This window comes from Falco rusticolus, chromosome 9, assembly GCF_015220075.1.
Source record: "Falco rusticolus isolate bFalRus1 chromosome 9, bFalRus1.pri, whole genome shotgun sequence".
Lineage (NCBI taxonomy): Eukaryota > Metazoa > Chordata > Aves > Falconiformes > Falconidae > Falco > Falco rusticolus.
Genome location: NC_051195.1, coordinates 24,444,516 through 24,462,845, shown reverse-complemented (window position 1 = coordinate 24,462,845; position 18,330 = coordinate 24,444,516). Strand labels below are relative to the sequence as shown.

Below are 18,330 nucleotides of genomic sequence, written 5' to 3'. Positions count from 1 at the left end.
TCACATTTTCATGCCTGTCTCTTTCTGCTGGGGAGAGATATGGGAGAGGGAGGGGAGAAAAGGAGGAGGAGCAGGGAAATTAATTATGTTGTGTAGAGAGACAGTGTATCAACAGCTCTAAAAGCATGAGAAAGCCATTATGTTAGAAAGCACGAATGTGACCCCTGGCCACTTGCAAAGCATAAAGAAAATTTGGTGTTGATATTGAGACATAAAAATAAAATAATTATTTCTATATCTGTGTACAACTATCACAGCACTGTGATGGCTGTGTTTAAATGTTTCAAGTCCAACTTGGCTTCCACTATGGGATGCCAATTCTTGGGCCAGACAGGGGAATGATGCCACTGGAAGAAACAGGCATACTGCAAAAGGTCAGAGGACAAGGCCAGGTCTACTACTCACGACAAAAATGTATAGTGCATATCCAGTGTCAAGGATTTGATTTGGAGTCACTGTTGTGAGGACTATTCTGAAAGCAAAGGGCAGGCTGCTGGCTTTCACCAAAAGGATCAAACTTAGAACACCAGACCAAAGTTACCATCCCCCTGAGTTACCCCTATTGACTCCACAGCTCATGTTCTCCCCCAGTATTCCTGAACCTGCCTCTTCCTTATGCTGGGAATAAACCTGGGAGAAGGATATCCAGTCCAGTACAAGAAAAAAGAAGGAACAGTACTGTTATGGCTAGATAACACACGATAGAAACATCAAACAGGAAGCAGGGAAAGTCTTTACAGTCTTAGAAGGAAGAATCTGTCCAGTACTCATGGGGAGGCAGAGAAGAAAAAGGCATGTGAAGGGAGGAAGAAAACATTTTCTGTTATTCAGCAGCAAGAGGTTTAAACATCACTGAACTAGCAACCTATACAAAATCGGCACACTCTTGCAGAAGTAATAAATAAATTTGATCCAGGCATTGCTCTGAGCATGAGTAAAGTTGGGGAAGCAGGACAGGAATTTTCAGACTCATCATTTGCCATGTCTTAGGCAAATTCAGAGAATACTGTCCCACAGGTATGAGATTACCTTGGTAACATGTCCAATTTTTTTTCTGTTGCTTCAAAAAATTAATGTTGAATGCTTTTCAAGAATAAGTCTATACTGGAGTTCATACAGAGGCTGGAAATTTGTACTTGTTCTAAGAAAACAGATCGTGATGTTTACTGTAACCTGAATTCACCTGAACCCCAAACTGAAAGGAACAGATAGGCCTCCACATCCAATTTACCCTCTAAAATGCCATCTTCCCACAGAAAATTTTCTAGTTCATCTTGCCTACCTTTTCACTCTCTGCAAACTCCTGCAAAATAATTTGTCTCTCCACACACAGTTCCAAGAAGTCTTCTGAATGGAAACTTTCATGTAAAGCAGGGAAGAACGTTAGCTGGTTGCAATCCAATCCCTTCTTATCCATCTCCTTTTCTGCTCCATTTAACGTCAGCTCTCCTATATCAATATAAAAGAGATTGCAGTTTTAGTGGCAGCCGGGTGACATCAAAAGCATTTGCCATTTAGATTTTCACCCAAACTATTCTACCTTGGGAAAAACCAGTATTTATCTGCAAAAAAACAGGCAAGAGAGAAGTAAAATCTGTGACTGCAAAGGAAGGATGCTTAGTTCAGGGAACTAAAAACAGGTAGCTGCACTCAGTCATAACTCAAACTAAATTCCTAAAATCACTGAAGATTAGGAAATTAGGAAAAACTGAAAATGTCAGTCTTTTGGGAACATGCACTGAGCAAGAGAACCCAAGGAGAGACAACACACTCATATCTTGCCCAAGCTCTGTCCCAAGTTTTGCAAATTCATGCAGTGCAGATTGTTAGGGAGGGTATGATCAGCCTTCTTAATGAGGTAGACTGTAACCACTTTCACGCAGAAACTACATTGTGCTTGAATCTTGTTCGGACTCTAGAACAATGAGCTCCACTTTCACATGTTTGCTAGGCCCTATCACACTAAAAAGTATACAACAATACTTCCTATTCTCAACAGTGTACACTAGAAGCTTGACTTGTAACAGTCATACAGGTGGCTGATATCCACAGCCTTAGACTTGGCTGATATTTCCAAACTGCAGTTCTTTCTCAGTGTTCCCCTCTAGCCCCGCAAAAAACTGTTGACTTCCGTACCTTACACTCCACCTGCTGCCCCTCTTCTTTTTATGTCTAACGTAACAGAAAACCTGGCCTTGGAAAATGAAAAATGTTGACATGATCATATTTTGAAAAAAAAATAATTCTATTTTAAAAGCCGAGAAACAATTTGACGTGCTGACCTTGATGATTTCCTTCCACTCTCCATCATTTTGTCCACATTCTTGGAAAGTTACAATTCCTTTTACCACTTCTCTAAGCCATCTATTACCTAGGTTGAAATACTATTTCAGAGGTAGAACTGGAGGGTCTACTAAAAGCAGGGGGAAAGTCTGTACTTTTCCTTCTGAGTTTAAGCAGCTGGGAGCTTTCCAGATGCCCAAGAATGCCCAAAGCTTTCATTTCAAGATAGCTTTTTTGCTTTTAGAAATTTCTGGTGGCAACAAGAGAGCAACATATTCTGAAGACAGTTTATATATCACCTTTAACAATTGCATCAGTCTTTTCCCAGATGTTACAGTGACTTTTTAGCCCAGAGTCTTAAGGTTTTTTTCCACTAGATGAAATTCTGACCTGGAACTCCATACACTAACTTCAATTCTCTTTTGCTGTTTGTGTCCACCCTCTTGATGGTGTAATTCATCCCTAAAAGGTTACCTGGATTCACTTCAGTAGGGAGGGTTGTTTCGTTTCTGTTTGCTGCGAGAACCTGAAAAGAGACTAGGTGTGACTAAAGTGGAATATGCAGACAGGTAAACAGAACTCAGAACATTATTGTGGAGAAAACCACAGATTTAGAGCTATGTTGCAAATAAATGTCTTGGAAATTCAAATAAACTCATTTGAAAGGGCCCAAAGGAACAATTAAATATAGGAACAAATATCAACAATTAAGCAAAAGGACTATTGTCTTTTCAAAGACTACCCTGCATGAGGCCAGTTATAGGATAAAAAACATACCACCCAATCCACAGGAAACTGCAAGAATCCAAGCTTCACATAAAAGCGGAAAATATCCTAGAGATGGGAATCTCCTGATACACTAAAAAGCTTCAGCTTCTGGTGGATAGGATTTGGCACTTAGACACTAAAAAGACACTAGTAAATAACCCACATATACAGTTCAATGCTTAGTTCAAACCACTCTAATTCCCCTTTCGATCATCCACCAGCTCTAGCAGTCCTAATCAGCGTAAGACTAACAGGACAGTGCAGCCTTTTAACTGGACTCTTTTTGCATGTATTGGGAAGCGCTGTACCCATGAGATGGATACTATAAGCAGTATATGAAGAGCAGAAAAATATGATCAGGTTATACTCTCATCTGGGGAGTGTGGGGAGATCTCATACCAGGAAAGAGGGAAAATCATTCTGTTGCTACTAAACATATTGCAGCCCCTCTTACTCTCTCAAAAACAGACCTGTTCCATGGGTTCTTTATGCATGACACAGCATATTGACAAGTCATGTGGTGAGAACCAGAGGAAAGAGGCGAGTATAGTCACCAGCAACTGTTAGAGAAATTGTGCATCTCCTGCAAAAGCTTTCTACCTCACTCCTCATTCGCATAGTTGCCACTCGGGTTTTCACACGTTGAATCCTCCTTCTCATTCGTGAAGGCCCTTCATAACAATCAAGAATCCATCGTGGCTCTAAGGATCGTGATGCATCTCTCCATGGACCCCTACTGTAGAAAAGCTGCTCCTCAAGCATCATCCAGTCCTTGGCTGCTTTGCTGTAACCACACTGCAGCATCTGCGGGACAGAACGAAATTGTGCCACTTTTTGCACACTTCTATCCAGCATTGGCACCACTGCAGTGATTCAGAGGGATCTACCCAACCTATTGGATGGGACCATTGCAGAGGTAACTCTGCAGACCCAGCAAACACAGGTCCAACTGACCACTGAAAGTGTGCTGTGGGAGATGCTACAAGCCAAAGTAAGATACAGTGACGAATACAAGTATGTTGCAAACCTCCTTGAAAATGGTTGCTTTCATTAGATTTCTGACTTAAAAGCAGTAAGCCAGAAGAACTCATCACAGAGGTTTTATTCACTTCAGTTTTTTCTGGTGAATGTTTGTGTCAAAAGGCAACAACTATGCTCACTGAAAATACAGTATGAAAGTCTCAGTCACAAGTGTACTGTGTTCCCTCCAAGCATGGCATAAATCTCATTATTTCTACTTAGGAGGTGTGTGAAGGGAGTTGGGGGCACTAAAATATCAATTTAAAGGAGAGAAGAGGTGAGAATTTCAAAGAATGAAAGTCTTGTTGGTCTCTGATGGCCAATCCTGAAACAGAAACATACCTGTAAGATTTTACTGGCTCTGAGTTTAAGACCTCTTGAAACACTCTACTGGCTGCTGAGAAAAAAAGTCCTCACTTTCATTGCTGCCACTATGAGAGTTGAATAGTTCATTTAAAAGAAAAAAGGCTCCTAAAGATAAAGTGAGGAATCTAATTGGCGAGTGATGCTATATCACACTTTGGTGTTGATGTCAGGAACTCATCAATTCTCAGTATTTTTTCAGACACACTACTCATTCCCACTTCTGAAATGCCTGATTTCTCAGGGTAGTCCAAAGGCATCCTTTCAACAACAGAAAGCTGTTGCACAGTATTGCTGTTCTTTACCTGTACGTGGTCCTTGTACAAAGAGGCATACAGCTCCTGCCCAATTCTTCGGTACCGTTCCATACATGACACAAATCCCTAGAAGAAACATCAGAACTCATCACACCAAGGTTCTGCAGGTGTAAACTCTGGGAGGGGCAGAAGCAGGCATTAGTTGCTCTGTCTTTTACAAGAATAGGGAATATGGCCTGTGGCTGGAAGTTTGACAGCTCTCCAGATGCCATAGCGATGAGGCAATCATCTGAGAGCAAGTTGCACACTTACACCAGGAAGATAAACATATTCATGATCTTAACAAGGGTCATCAGTGGAACTACTCAGAAGGAGAAAGAAAACAGCAAATAAAACTTAAGGCCCTTCTTTTTGGAGCTGAATTAGTTAGTACTGCAAGTAGCATAAAAGGCAATTATTTGTTGTAGAGACCCAGACTGAGGTAAGGATTCATATCAATACACCTGTTCCTTGCTGCGTAAACAGAAAGTGCAACGAAAGGAATGATCCATGTCCCTTTTTTGCAGACAGGAAACCAAATATTTCCAAAAACATTTTTGAGATTTAGGAGACTAAGTCCTCTGGCAAGAAGCGACTTGCAGTATAAATACACTATTTAAAGGGATTGTGATGCAGAGATGTCTGGGCTAGTTCTAGAACTGGAAACTTGTAAAGCTGTGCCAGTGTAAGACAACACACCCATGACAACTGCCTCTGCTCCACTACACAGCACAGATATGCCCTAAACTCCAGTGCTACTCAGGTGTTTCTGAAAACACACATTTTCTAAAGCACACCAACAGAACTTCCTGGCCACCTTTCCTTTCCAGAACGTACTAGACTCACAGAACAGTAAGCATGCATTAACAGTCATACATTTAATCTGTTGCTTTATTGGAATGAACTTCTCAAACTAAGGGTCTGTATGCAAGTACAAGAGTGATGAACTGCTGTCAAGAGATTACAAGTTGCATTGCCCACTCTGCAAACAGATCATAATGTGATCTTAGGCAAGATATGCAATTGTGCTAAACCACTACCTCTCCAACCACAAAACAGAGACTATAACACTAGCCTCAGAGTTAAACAGGCTAAGACCATGAACAACTGTCCAGTGTGGTGGACTCCATAAACTCAGGGAGCAGGGAAATGAAATGGGTTTCATTGTCTTCCTACCTACTCCACCAGAACCCACAGGTTTTGGGGTCACAAGGTTCATGTAGTCAAGATCTATACAGAACCAGAGAATTTTGAACTGCATTTCCTATCTGAACCTCCCTTTTGAAAAACATCAGCAGAAATATTATTAAACTCAATGGAATCCCTCAGGTGCCAAACAAGCAGCATAAAAATAACAACAAAATACAACCTAGGATAGTCACTATCCTAATAATTCCTCAAATTCAGCTGTTAAACTTCAATCAAAAGATAAGGTTCCAGTTTTGAAAATACTTAGGTTTGTTCCCTCCTTTTTTCCTAGCCATCTATGAAATTCTGGGTCCCAAAGAGACTTGAGGTAAAGTATTTGTTCTCATGATGTACTTTTTTGCCTGATCAGAGAGACAGAGTGTACGGAAAGGCTGTGTGTATAAGTGAAGCACTGAGCAGCTGCCAAGTAAGCTACTGGCTTGTTTTATATTCTTGCATGAAGGAAACTGAAGAACCATAGGACTGTGCTTTAACAGGCTATCAAACACTCACGGGAATATTCTAGAGTCTTGTAACTCAGGTTTTCTATGCCAACACAAATACAGGTGCTCTATCTATTTCTCTCCTTGCTCAGTATCTCTTTGTGTGACTGCTGACAGGTAGCTACTGGGAGGAGTTCAGTATCACAGCCTTTTTACTAACAGTCACAGGTGAAAATTCTACTGTTTGAAAGCATTTCCTGGAAAAAGATTCTAGCTATCCAATTACAGTTACATGATGCCATATCTGACCTTCTGGGCATACTTGCTTTAAAATCTTCCAAACCAGAAGCTCTCTAAAAGAGCAACTCTTTTTTTTTTTTTTTTTTTTCCTTTGAAGTCAGTGGTATAGCATATCGGGACCTGACCCAGAATGATGCTCCTAAACACTACTGAAAGAAACAGAATCCCCAAAGTCATAGTATCCAAATAAATCGTAAAAATCTATTCCATGTGCCAGCCAAGTGTGTAGGAAGGATGTGGGCTTACTTGAACTTGATTTTGAAGTAAAAATGAGATTGCTGACCCTTCCCAGGAACTTACAAAAGGTACACCAAAGCCATGAAATGCAAAGAAAAAAAAAAAAAAAAAGGAAAAAAAAGGAATCAGACTTGCTGACTATTAACTGCATTACAGAGAGTAGCAGAAGTATCTGTTCCTTTGATAAATTCCTAAGGATTAGAGTTGGCAGAGAAGGCAGAAACTGTTCAGAGATTACACAGGAGAGGTTAGAGTGCCCCCAGTGCTATTCAAAGGCTCTCATGGGCACCCGAGCTTCCCTGACAAAGGTGAGACAGCTGTGAGTCAGAACTGGCTGTGAAAGTCCCAGCCTCTCACTACCTAAAGCCACGGATCAGATGGGTAACTTTTAAATGCATGGACTCTGTGCCATGCTGGCAGTGATTCCTCACAGCAAACTGTCTAGCTGCTGCTTGCACTGCTATAATTAAGTTAACGCACAAGGTCTATGTGGTGTGCCGATTACTGCTGGCTGCCAGCCAGGTCTGTACCCCTGCCGTGAAGTCAGATTTATTGGTGTTTCCCTGCAGGAAGCTCCTGTTTTACACTGATGAAAGTCATTACATTTTTGTTTGTTTAAAGCATCATTAAATCTGTAATCACAGTTGTGGCCTCACAAAACTATTCCATAATTCATATAAAAATCTCATAAAGGCTGACCTAGAAAGCAACAGCATCTCTGTGCTGTTGAGCTGGGCTCACTAGAGAAGAGCTGAGATCCCAGCTCTGTGTGGACATAGGGTAAAAGCCATTCAGAGTAGACAACAGATTCCTCCAGGTATTAACAACCATTTTAGATACCCACAGGCTATTCAAGCAGAGTCAGTGCTCTACTGGCAGCTGTTTCAAAGGTGCTTATAGTCTGTATTTCACTCATGGTCACTGATCAGACCCCTAAGGTCAAAGCCCACATTGCAATGATTCTCACTGACTTCACTGACCCAGCTCCTAGCCTTTGAAAAGTATAAAGGGTCCTCAGAAGGAAAAATTCTGCTAGCCACATCTGGTGAACTGAAGACTAACAACTTTGGCTTCCAAATGAGGTATAACTAGCCATCTTCAACCAGATGAACATGCCCCTGATGATCATTCCCACAGGAAAACCATCTGGTTGTAAAATGAAATGAACAGTTCACAAAACTGGAGATCACTGTGACTGGAAAAACAAAACAAAACAAAACAAAACAAAGCCAAAAAACCCCCAAACCCAAACCAACAAACAAAAACAAAACCTGAAAAAGATATCCAATCAACATGAAGAATATAGACTAGGCTATTAATTATTAAGTTCATTCAGAACAATTACACTGTCATGCTTAATGAAAAACTAGTGCCAACAAGTTTCTAACAAAGTTTCCATTAAAAATTGTAGGTGGTTATCCTTAAAAATGGCAACTCTTTATGCAAGAGATTAAATACGACGGTGCCACAGTGTAATACCTATCTTGAACAAAACCAATACATCAGCTTTGATAATTGTTAATATTATGTAACATAATATCAGGTTTAAGTTTCATATGCAGAAAAGCAAGTGTAAATGCAAGAAATATGACCTGCATTCTAGGGAAGAGCAGACTAAAAGACCATATTGATCCATTGTTTCCTAAAAATCTAAGTATGATACCATGCTTTAAGTCCTTTTTATACAGACTACTTTGCAGCCCTAGACAATCACATTCTAAATAGAAACAGATAATTTTGCTGTCTCAGATTCCCTAGGCAATATTTAGAGCTTGAAAAGGTGATGAAATTTGCAACTTTCCCTAGTAAAAAACAAACAAACAAACCAACCACAGAATCAAAAACCTTTCTCCTCTTGCTGCGTAGAGACTTCATGCACATAGGAGAGAAAATGATCAGTATTGGGGAAAAATAAAACGAGCAAGTAGAAAAAAAATCTGTCAGAGAAATCCACATGCCAAAAAAAACCAGAGAGGGGATTTTCTATAATTTCTTTCAACTAAAGCAATTGAAAGGCTGCTTGTAACAAGAAACAGTTGAGAAGAAAAAAAAAAAGAAAGTTTGAGGTGTGACTTCTAAGTTAACAATTCTCTACTGAGCTCTGGAATGTTTCATGTATGAATTCTAAAATTATTTATATATATATATATATCACTTAACACTCCTGCACCCCATAAATATTCAAGCTTGCCATAATAAACTCATATTGCATGATACAGATGCCACATACACCATGATACAGATGCCACATACACCACAGTTCTTTCCTAAAGAAACATTGTGTCATTGGAGCTCTGACTTTGAAGCTTTTTTCAGGGAATTAAAAGCTATGTGATGTATTACAGAACACACATGCACACAAAAGTATGTGCCAAAACTCTTAATAAATAAAAATAAGCTTCAAGACAAAATAATTCTGGACTTGGAAGAGCCAAAAGAAAATCCAAATATCCAGATCACTCACCGTGCCAATTGAATAATCTCATGGATGATAGTGAGAATACCCACATACTTGTTCCGAAGCATGTCAGTTTGGTAATCTCTTGGTGAGGACTAGAACCACTGATATTAGTCTACTACTTTAGTTCTTCCGAGCAAAATAAATATTATGAATATAGAAGCGCACACAGTAAGAGCATTCACATAGTATTGCAGCTATTACAAATAAAACTACAGTACTTTTCACCAGTACATCTCAGAGGTCTTTATGAAAGAGGTCGAAGTCCTTAGCTTACAGATGGGGAAAGTAAGGTAGTGAGTTTCTGGAACATCCTGCCACTACGACTTGGTTGCAGGGGAAGGGGGGTTGGTGGTGTGGCAAACCCAACACAAATTAACTTGAAACAGCCTGATAAGCCCACAAAGAGGATGTATATGGTGACAGCATGCAGTAGTGGGAAGGGGAAACAATTTGACAAACCAATTTGGAAATCCCTTCTACTCTTTATGTTCCCGGTGCCAGATTGTATCCTAATATAGCTGATCTACTAGATATTAGATTTTATATCACAGGAGGAGTTCACATACCTTATTCCTCTGATCTGGGCTTTCACAATTCTGTATGGAAGGTTTTTTGATCTAATTACAGCTATTCAAGTGATCAGTAGGTTTTTAGAAAATATTCCACAGGCATAGAAAAACAGAACAGTGGGTAAGGAGCTCTTAGGGACAACAAACTGTATGTAAATAGCATATGTGACAGTGGAAAAGAGTTTGTGCATGGCAGAAACTGTTGTCATGACCCTTATGCAAGAAATCATATGTTTCAGGTTGTGTTCAGGCATATAATTCACAACTTTTATGTACAGGTTGTCTGCTACTGAAAAGGGGCAGATTTGCCTTTAATCCAAGCATTTAAGATACAAGCATACAGATACTACACACACAGCACTTGGACCTTAAAAGTGGCAATTAAACAAGCTTAAAACCTCTATGGGTGATGACTGCAAAAGAGGAAAACAGGAAATCTGCATCATTAGAATGAGAAAAATTACATGATACTACTACATGTGTGTGATACACTCTTCCCATCTTGACTCCAATAGAAGATCTAAATTTCTGATTAAATAGAACACTAAGGAAATGTCATTTTATAAAGAGTAAACTGTTCACTTTTACTTAAGCATGTATTTCCCAGCAGCTCAATGTTAAATGGTATCCATCTGTGGTGCAGCACCTCTCTCAGCAGCCCCATAACCAGCTCTCTCCCCTGGACTGCATACCCTAACCACTGTGGATCTCCTGTCACTGATGATGTGACTTAGTGAGGAAGGAGACACTTCTCACAAAACTGATTGGTTTTTGAAGTCATCATCTAAAGCCAGTAAACTTTTTAATGGAAAATTCCCAAACCACAGTTTACAAACCATAGCTACAGAGCCAGATTGCCAGCAGTTAAGTTTTGAGCCTAATCTCTTCTGAGGTGCAAAAACTATCTTCATGTATTCACTTCAGTTCTCATGCTCCTTTTTCCACACATCTAACCAGAATTTCCCCTCCTGACATGCACAATTAAAACGCAATACTTTTGGTGTTCTCCTGCTAAATCACAGAAAATAAATCAATCCCTTCTTCATCAGCCTCGCAAGCAGAGGATCAGCGTACAGCTAGGCATGACAATTTTACAGAGAAGAATCTAGTAAATTACTAGAGCTGGGTGAAGTATCCAATTCACCAGCCTTGTTGTATTCAGATACAGGGACAAAGCACATAACATCTCCTATTCTACTACTACTACTGCTACTAAATCTAACATGGTGAACCAGAGACCAGGTACATTGATATCCTGTGCAAATAATAAGCCACCCACCTTGTGAACAGACTACTCTTCAGGTAATTCACTATACACTAGGAAGCGAGTAAATTCATTTCATAAGAGGAAAAAATGTTTCATTAGTCACCAGGTAACAAGCATTAAGCCAAGGCAGATAACGTTTTCCTCAGCAGATTAAAGAGCTTTTATCCTAGTCCTTCACATACACTCTCCACACTGAGGGCTGTTTGCAGGCTCTTTCAAATCACAAAATTGTTATTGCCATGTAGATTTTATTGTTGCTTTGCCAAAATTCATTTAGCTTTTCAACAGACTGTAGTTCCAGCAGTTAAGTGTTGCATGGAAGCTTCGTGCCTCAACCCGCTAGGAGGCTAATGCACAGTGCCAACTGCTCCTAAGGATCATGGATGGATTCCTGGCATCACCAGGTGGTTGGGGAATAGCAAACTTAATGAGAAAAACCTCCATATTTCAGTGTATCATAAAAGTACCCATACACAGGGGTGGGTTTCAAAAGGATAAACCCAAAGTACGGTGTACATGTGATAAGACTTCCATACAGAGCTAAACTCAGGCAGCACAGAAGCAGCTCTACTTCTATAGCAACTATATATATATGTATGTATGTATATATGTTGTGTGCATACGCACACACTGCTTCAACAGATGATACTGTTAAGAGATGAATTCCTGGGAGAACAGATAATTTGTCTTCTAATCGCAAAAAAGCACAATGGGATACAAGACATGTTTGTTCTTTAATCCTGTCTCTGAGAATGACTTCTGTGACTTTGGGATAATTCACTCAACCTATTGAGGGCTCAGTTTCCATCCTGCTACGTCAGAGGTATTAGCTTTTGCCTGTCTGAAAGGTGAAGGTCAGACTGGCATTTTAGGGAACAGCAATGGCAACTCTTCTTGCCTTTACTTCTTACTTACCATTTTACTATTTCTATTTGAAATGGTGATTTTTTTATGAAGTTCTATGGGTGTATGTAACTTAGGGCTCTATTACATAGTATTGCAATGCGTTAATCTGAAAGCCTCATGAACTGATGTTTTTGGATTACATTTGAATCATGGTTTTTATTTAAGAAAAATGTGTACTTCTAATCCTTTAGCTGATGTCAGAATTCTGTAAATATAAGCATATGCTTAGAGCCCAGAATACAGAATACAAGGAAATGTCTCTTCCCTGACCCCTAAAATTATCAGTTTACCTAAAATGACAGGATTATTTCTGGAGCTTTTTAGTGTTTGTAGAACAATCCTGGGCTCTGCAAGCTACTCTGCAGCAGAAAGCACGAATGAAGCAACCAGATAGGCACAACCAAGCTTTATCTTTAGTTTGGTTAGCAAGGATAACAACAAGAAATGAATGGTCACAGACTTCAGCACAGGTTAGCAGCCCATACCCTCACTTAGAACCATTTCAGCTCATCTTGCAGAGATTACCAGGATCTCCCCTATTTCCTGTACTCTCACATAGCACTATCCAGTTCACACTTGTAGCTATTTTCAGTCCCTGCTGTTTAATAGGAATTCATACTTAATTTTCTGGGCACCCAGACTCCTATGTGCATTTTATACTGCCCCCTGCATGAGATGAGACACCATGTATAGACACATAACTTGTTCATAAGCAGATTCAGTCATAATTCTTCTCCTTATAAAGATTTCTAATAATATAAAATGCAATTGAAAAAATGTACAGTTTGTCTTTAAAAACAGAACCAATATGGAACTTAAAAAATAATGAATAACAAAAAAATATTTTCTGGTGGGAAACTGGATGAGAATGTTGAGTCCATCCAAAGTTTTAAAACAAAAATGTAAGTTTGATTCTGTTTAAATTGATGCTTCAGGCTTTTGAACAAACAATACATATAAACCAACTTAATTAAAAACAATTTATTTCTGAAATTATTATAATTAAAATGTATCAAAATTCTGGAAGAAACTAGCCACATTTGAATCAAGAAATGTAAAAAAATTATTTGTCTTTCTATATATTCAGTTGAGAAAAAATATTATTGTTTCAGTGGCTAGCACTTGTTTCTAGAGTTTCTCTGCAAGCAAATAAAACTCTGCTTTCATCCCCATTAATACCATTCAACTCGTTTGGCATTGCCTGTTATGTGAAAATAAAACTCTGCAACTAGCAGCTCTTAAAAGATGAGATTTCAATGCCAACAGCTTTAAACATTAAACTCCACTCACTGAAATCATGTATGCAAGCTTAAACCTGAACCAGACACAATCTCTAGCTTTAAAAAATACATAGGAAACAAAAGAAAATATCTTTTCATACAACGTGTACTTAAATTAAGGGACTTCACTGCCACAGGACATCACCAAGTTTAAAAAAACAGAAAAAAATCCCTCTGAATAGTTACCCACAAAAAGTTTTGGAAGAGGTTATTTCTTGTATTTCAGGTTTTAAGATAAAACTGATACAAATCAAGAGAGGAACAATTTTGCTAGGACAGAATTTGTACTGTACATTGTGCTGCCATACACCATCTCCTGTAGCAACCAGTACTGGATTTTTAGGGGATAGACTGTGGGGTGAGTGGGCTGCGGATCTGAGTCAGCCTAATAATTTGTATTCATTATCACACAACCTTTATTATTCCAGCTTCTCTGTTAAACAGTTATTTTCAAAAACTGTGAAAATTATTCCCATACTTTGCAGAAAGTTCAGTGATTTGTATTATCAGATACCTCTGCATTTTATGTTTTCATGCAGTTTTAATCTAACTTATTGACCTGTTGAATTACTTCTTTATCATCTTGTAAACAATCTGAAAAATGATAAATGAGCAGTGTGTCAATATCTGCTTAAGAGGACATAAAATTTCTTTGTTCAAAGTTAAAGAAACTTTTTCCAGCTTGCTGCAACATACTGTAATTTAGCTTTGAGCCAGTTATTAAACAAGACAATAATATTATAATGGAAATTGTTTAATATACATCATTAATAGTAAAATGCCTGCTTTCACTGAAGTAAAAAAAATGTGTGCTATGAGCAGTTTTGAAATGAATATTTGATTCCAAACCTCCCTTGTGCATTTAATGACATGCTAATTTACATTTTAATTACTTCCTAAGAAATCAAAGCATTTGTTGACAGAAGAACATAATGTCAACTTCACGGTGCACTGTTGGTGGATAGTTAATGAACTTAATTAGATAATTAGTGATGTTGATTATCCTTCTATTATGAAGATAAAGATGTTACATAAATGATGCACTTTTTCAAAGAAATATCATTGTATGCTTGCTTGTTTTAACCCAGTTACCTTGAAAAGTTGATAAAAGTCCAACTGACTGGTAAGAAAAATGTTTAAGTAATAATTGTGATTGTTTCAAATTTTTCTATTTTCTTTATTTCACCTACCATGAACTAATATGTTGTTTGTTCCTCCTTCATCCCAAATTAGCAAGATTTTTGTTCAATCCCACTCTCCCTTTCAGTATCTCACATACCCCTCCCCCCCCTTAAACAACTACCCCCTGATGCAGTGATTCTATTATTGTTTGAAAAATGAGCCTGGTCAGCATCAGTTTTGATTTTACAATCAGTTTTGATTTTATAGTCAGTTATTGAAAGAAGCTATAATAATGCAGCAAAGAAGTAGCTAGTATTTGAAGGCACTGGTCTACTATTTAGCTCTGGGTTCAGCTGCTAGTGTTGCCACTGACATCTTGGGTGGTAAATGCTAAGTCTCTGTAAATTCATGCCCACAAACTTCAGATAAAACTTCTTTCTTACAGAAGTCAACACCCACTATTGTTGGTATGTGCCACTGTTGGTATGCGCCACCAACACATACTATTTTGAGCTAACACGGATTTTATGTCCTGGGGCTGAGTCTCCTGTAACCTGACAAGAGCCTAGGAATACATCATCAGCCTTCCAGTTCAACATCAAACACTTCTGCTTTGTTTAAAACTACCATCTAAAAACACAGACATTTGCACACAGATATCTTACCCAAGAATTTGTGAGTATGATCTGCACATGTCCATTTAAAACAGGTCATTTCTCCCTCTTCCCCCAAACCTAACGCAAAACCCCTAAAGATGGCTGCAAAAAGTCTGAAGCAAGACTGACAGCCAGGCATGAATGAAGCGTCAGTGCTCCTTCCCGATGGAATCACGTGGGTTGAGAGTCCTGCCCCAGAAAGGACTAATTCTGTATCTGTGATGCAGCTATTATTTGTACTAGGTAAGTCAGTCCTAGCACTCTACAAAACACACTAAAAAACTCCTTTAACTGTTGATGTAGAGATTTACATTTCCAGCATGGAAAGAATTTAAGCCTGTAGTTCAAATTCCCACTGAAGCCAATGGAAATGTTATGTTTAAATACTTCTCAAAATATAATGCATTACCACTACAGGTGAATCAGTAGAGATACTAGGTATACTAGCCATACTTATCTTAAGAATGAGTGTTACATGTGAAACAAGTTTTAAAAAATTTTTGCTGGCTGTGAAATTTGAAAAGATTGTTGTTCTTGGTGTAACAAAATTTTCTGTAGCAGCAACTCTTTTAGCTGCTGGCCTAAGAGAAGCCTGGTGAATAAACACATGAAAACCTTTTAAAAATAAATTTACTGTAAATCTAAAACTACAGAAAGTCCTAAATGTTTTGAAATAACATGTTGTTTGAAACATGCCTCAGTCTTTCTCAGACTTCAAAGGGAACATTAACTCCTAGAAGACATTTGAGAGGCTGTTTTTCTTCCTCTTGGAAATCTAACTATAGAGACAGGACTCAACAACTTTCAGTGGAGCTTGCCCAAGAGACATCTCTATTACTTCAACCAAGAATACCTGTTGCTAAGAAACTGCAGAATTGAAGTGGTCCTTGGCCATATCACTATCTTCTTGTTCAGTGATAAGAGGAGGGCATACAACTCAGTTTCATAAATGAGTTAATAAACTTGCAGGGTTTTTTTAGCAGATACATCAAAACTCTTTAGCCATCAGTATAAATAAATAAAATATTACATTGTAAAAAATTAAGAGGAAGAATTTTGAAAAAGGAACTGAAGTAGATTCTATGTCTGACAGTCTCAGCCAAAAGGTCTTCTCTTGGAGCTCCTGACTTCAGAAAATTATCCACAGAGACAAAGGCAGCTCTCACTGACACATTGATACAGTTATCTTTTACAGATTTGCTGTGGGTTTAATAATCCACCTTTTGCTTACAAAAGTAAGCACAAGAAATGGGCTCTTACTATGAAGCCAAATAAAGAAAAATTAATCATTCCCAATCAAGGCAAACTTAACACTTAGTGAATTTTCTGGTTTCTAGAGCTACACCATTAAATGCTTTTTTTTTTTTTTTTGCCATTAGCTTTGCAGCAACCTTGCATACACTAAGGGCAGCAGAGCAGAAACCAAGCTATCCATTAGACTGCTCAAAAATCCTTAGAGTTCAAAGGCTGCATTCTCCTATCACTTAACTAGAAGGAATTCTCTTGCAATTGACAGTGACAAAACCAGCACAAAGGAAGTCAGATCTATAGCTGTCTTCACAAGTGTATGTTTGGCGACCAAAATCCTACCATAAAGTTACTGATTTTGCAATTACAAGTTAGGAGGTCTCTGTTGACCTCTTCATTGCAAAGGCTGAGATTAAAAAGACCTTTTCTGTTTCATTCTTTCAAGGTATATGGGCTTCTGGCATAGAGGAATGTGGTTATTGAACCAAAACAGGGGAGACCAGGCATGATCAGGCCTGCTGTAAAACTCAAGAGGCTCTGTCACTTGTAAGCATTAAAAAAAAATAATCTGACTTAGTACAGTGCTCCTCTTACTCCTGCATGGCTACTCAGGCTTCCAAGAAAGCACAAAATAGCAATTATCAGAGCAGATCATCACCATTCTACTACCAGAAATGTGAACACACTCTCCTTTCTGAACGATCATGCCTTCCAGACAAAGCCCAGAGCAGAGTATGACATAACAAAGTGGATTCAGAAATATGGGGAAAACACAGCTGCATTTGATTGCTAATTCTAACATTTGTCACCAAATAGCAGGGTATTGGCTTCACTGATGCTGGAGATCCTGAGTACAGCAGAAACATGGGGCCTGATCCTTTGCTGGAGTCAATAGTTTGAATTTTACTGTTTTTTCCAGAGTGAAGACTGTGTCTCAAAAGCAAGCACGCTTGCTATCCTGTAGATGACAACAGGGGAAAAGTTGATAGCTTTGAGGGGTGTGTTTTGTTTGTTGTTTTGTTATTTTTTTTAATCTGCAGCAAATGCTACTACTGCTTCAACCTCTTTGTTTAATTTCAGTCAATAAAGGAATCAAATTCATAACCCAGTAACCAATCCATTTCTTCTTTCTACTGGGCAAAGCTTTGAAATCCTAGCTGAATTTTTGCTATGTTCTCAAATTTAATAAGCTTTGCTCAGTTAGAAGCAACCATCCTTAGCTCTTAGTAAATGCAAGTATTTTTATTTTACTACAGGACTTAAAGGCTTTGTCTCTTGCTATCTAGCTCATACTGCCACTTTTTGGTTTATCTCATTTCAACCAGCTGCCTACTGATGTAGGACATAGGTCCATGAATAGCAGTAGTGAAGACCGAGGCTGGTATCTGAAGATTTTTCCCAAGTGAATACAGAAGGCACCTGAGATGAAGCAAATGATACAAAAAATCGCTTTACAGCATTTTTACAGTGGCTACCAAAGTGAAGTAAAAAAATACAAGTTAGAAGCACAATTACCATTTACTTTTAATGTTAATTTGTGCTCCCAATTTCCTTTGATACTGAAAATTCCACCTCATACCTCATTTGTGAAGTGCACAAAGTATACAAAGAAAGAGGGCTGTTGAGGAGCAAAGAAATAATTTTCTTCCTCTTAGATTTCATCCCTCTGAAAAGTGCATCAAACTCTTTCAAAGATAGGTTGGAGGGAGAAAGGGGGGAGAGGGAGAATGGAGAATATTTGGAACTGTAGTTTTTATATCTCATTGAGAGGAACAATTTATCAGAGCTGTGGACCTGTCAGTCCCTGACATGATAAGGAATAACACCAAATGAGTAATGTTTCCTCCAAACCCAGCTCCTTTAATTACAAGCCGCTTCCTTGCAGAAGAGAGACAGAAGATGCAGAAACACTAATTTCATGCG

At 38.6% G+C, this 18,330-nt stretch overlaps 1 protein-coding gene across 2 annotated transcripts in view; it reads right to left on the bottom strand.

Moving 5' to 3' along the window:
• WDFY4 (WDFY family member 4) overlaps positions 1-18,330 on the bottom strand; it is a 144,763-nt gene that overhangs the window by 59,748 nt on the left and 66,685 nt on the right. For both annotated transcript variants that reach the window (XM_037400317.1, XM_037400318.1), the window contains exons 40-43: positions 4,740-4,817; positions 3,652-3,855; positions 2,758-2,809; positions 1,283-1,449 (exon numbers count right to left, since the gene is read on the bottom strand). In XM_037400317.1, the coding sequence (XP_037256214.1) occupies positions 1,283-1,449; positions 2,758-2,809; positions 3,652-3,855; positions 4,740-4,817 (501 nt within the window). The remainder of the gene's footprint in view (positions 1-1,282; positions 1,450-2,757; positions 2,810-3,651; positions 3,856-4,739; positions 4,818-18,330) is intronic.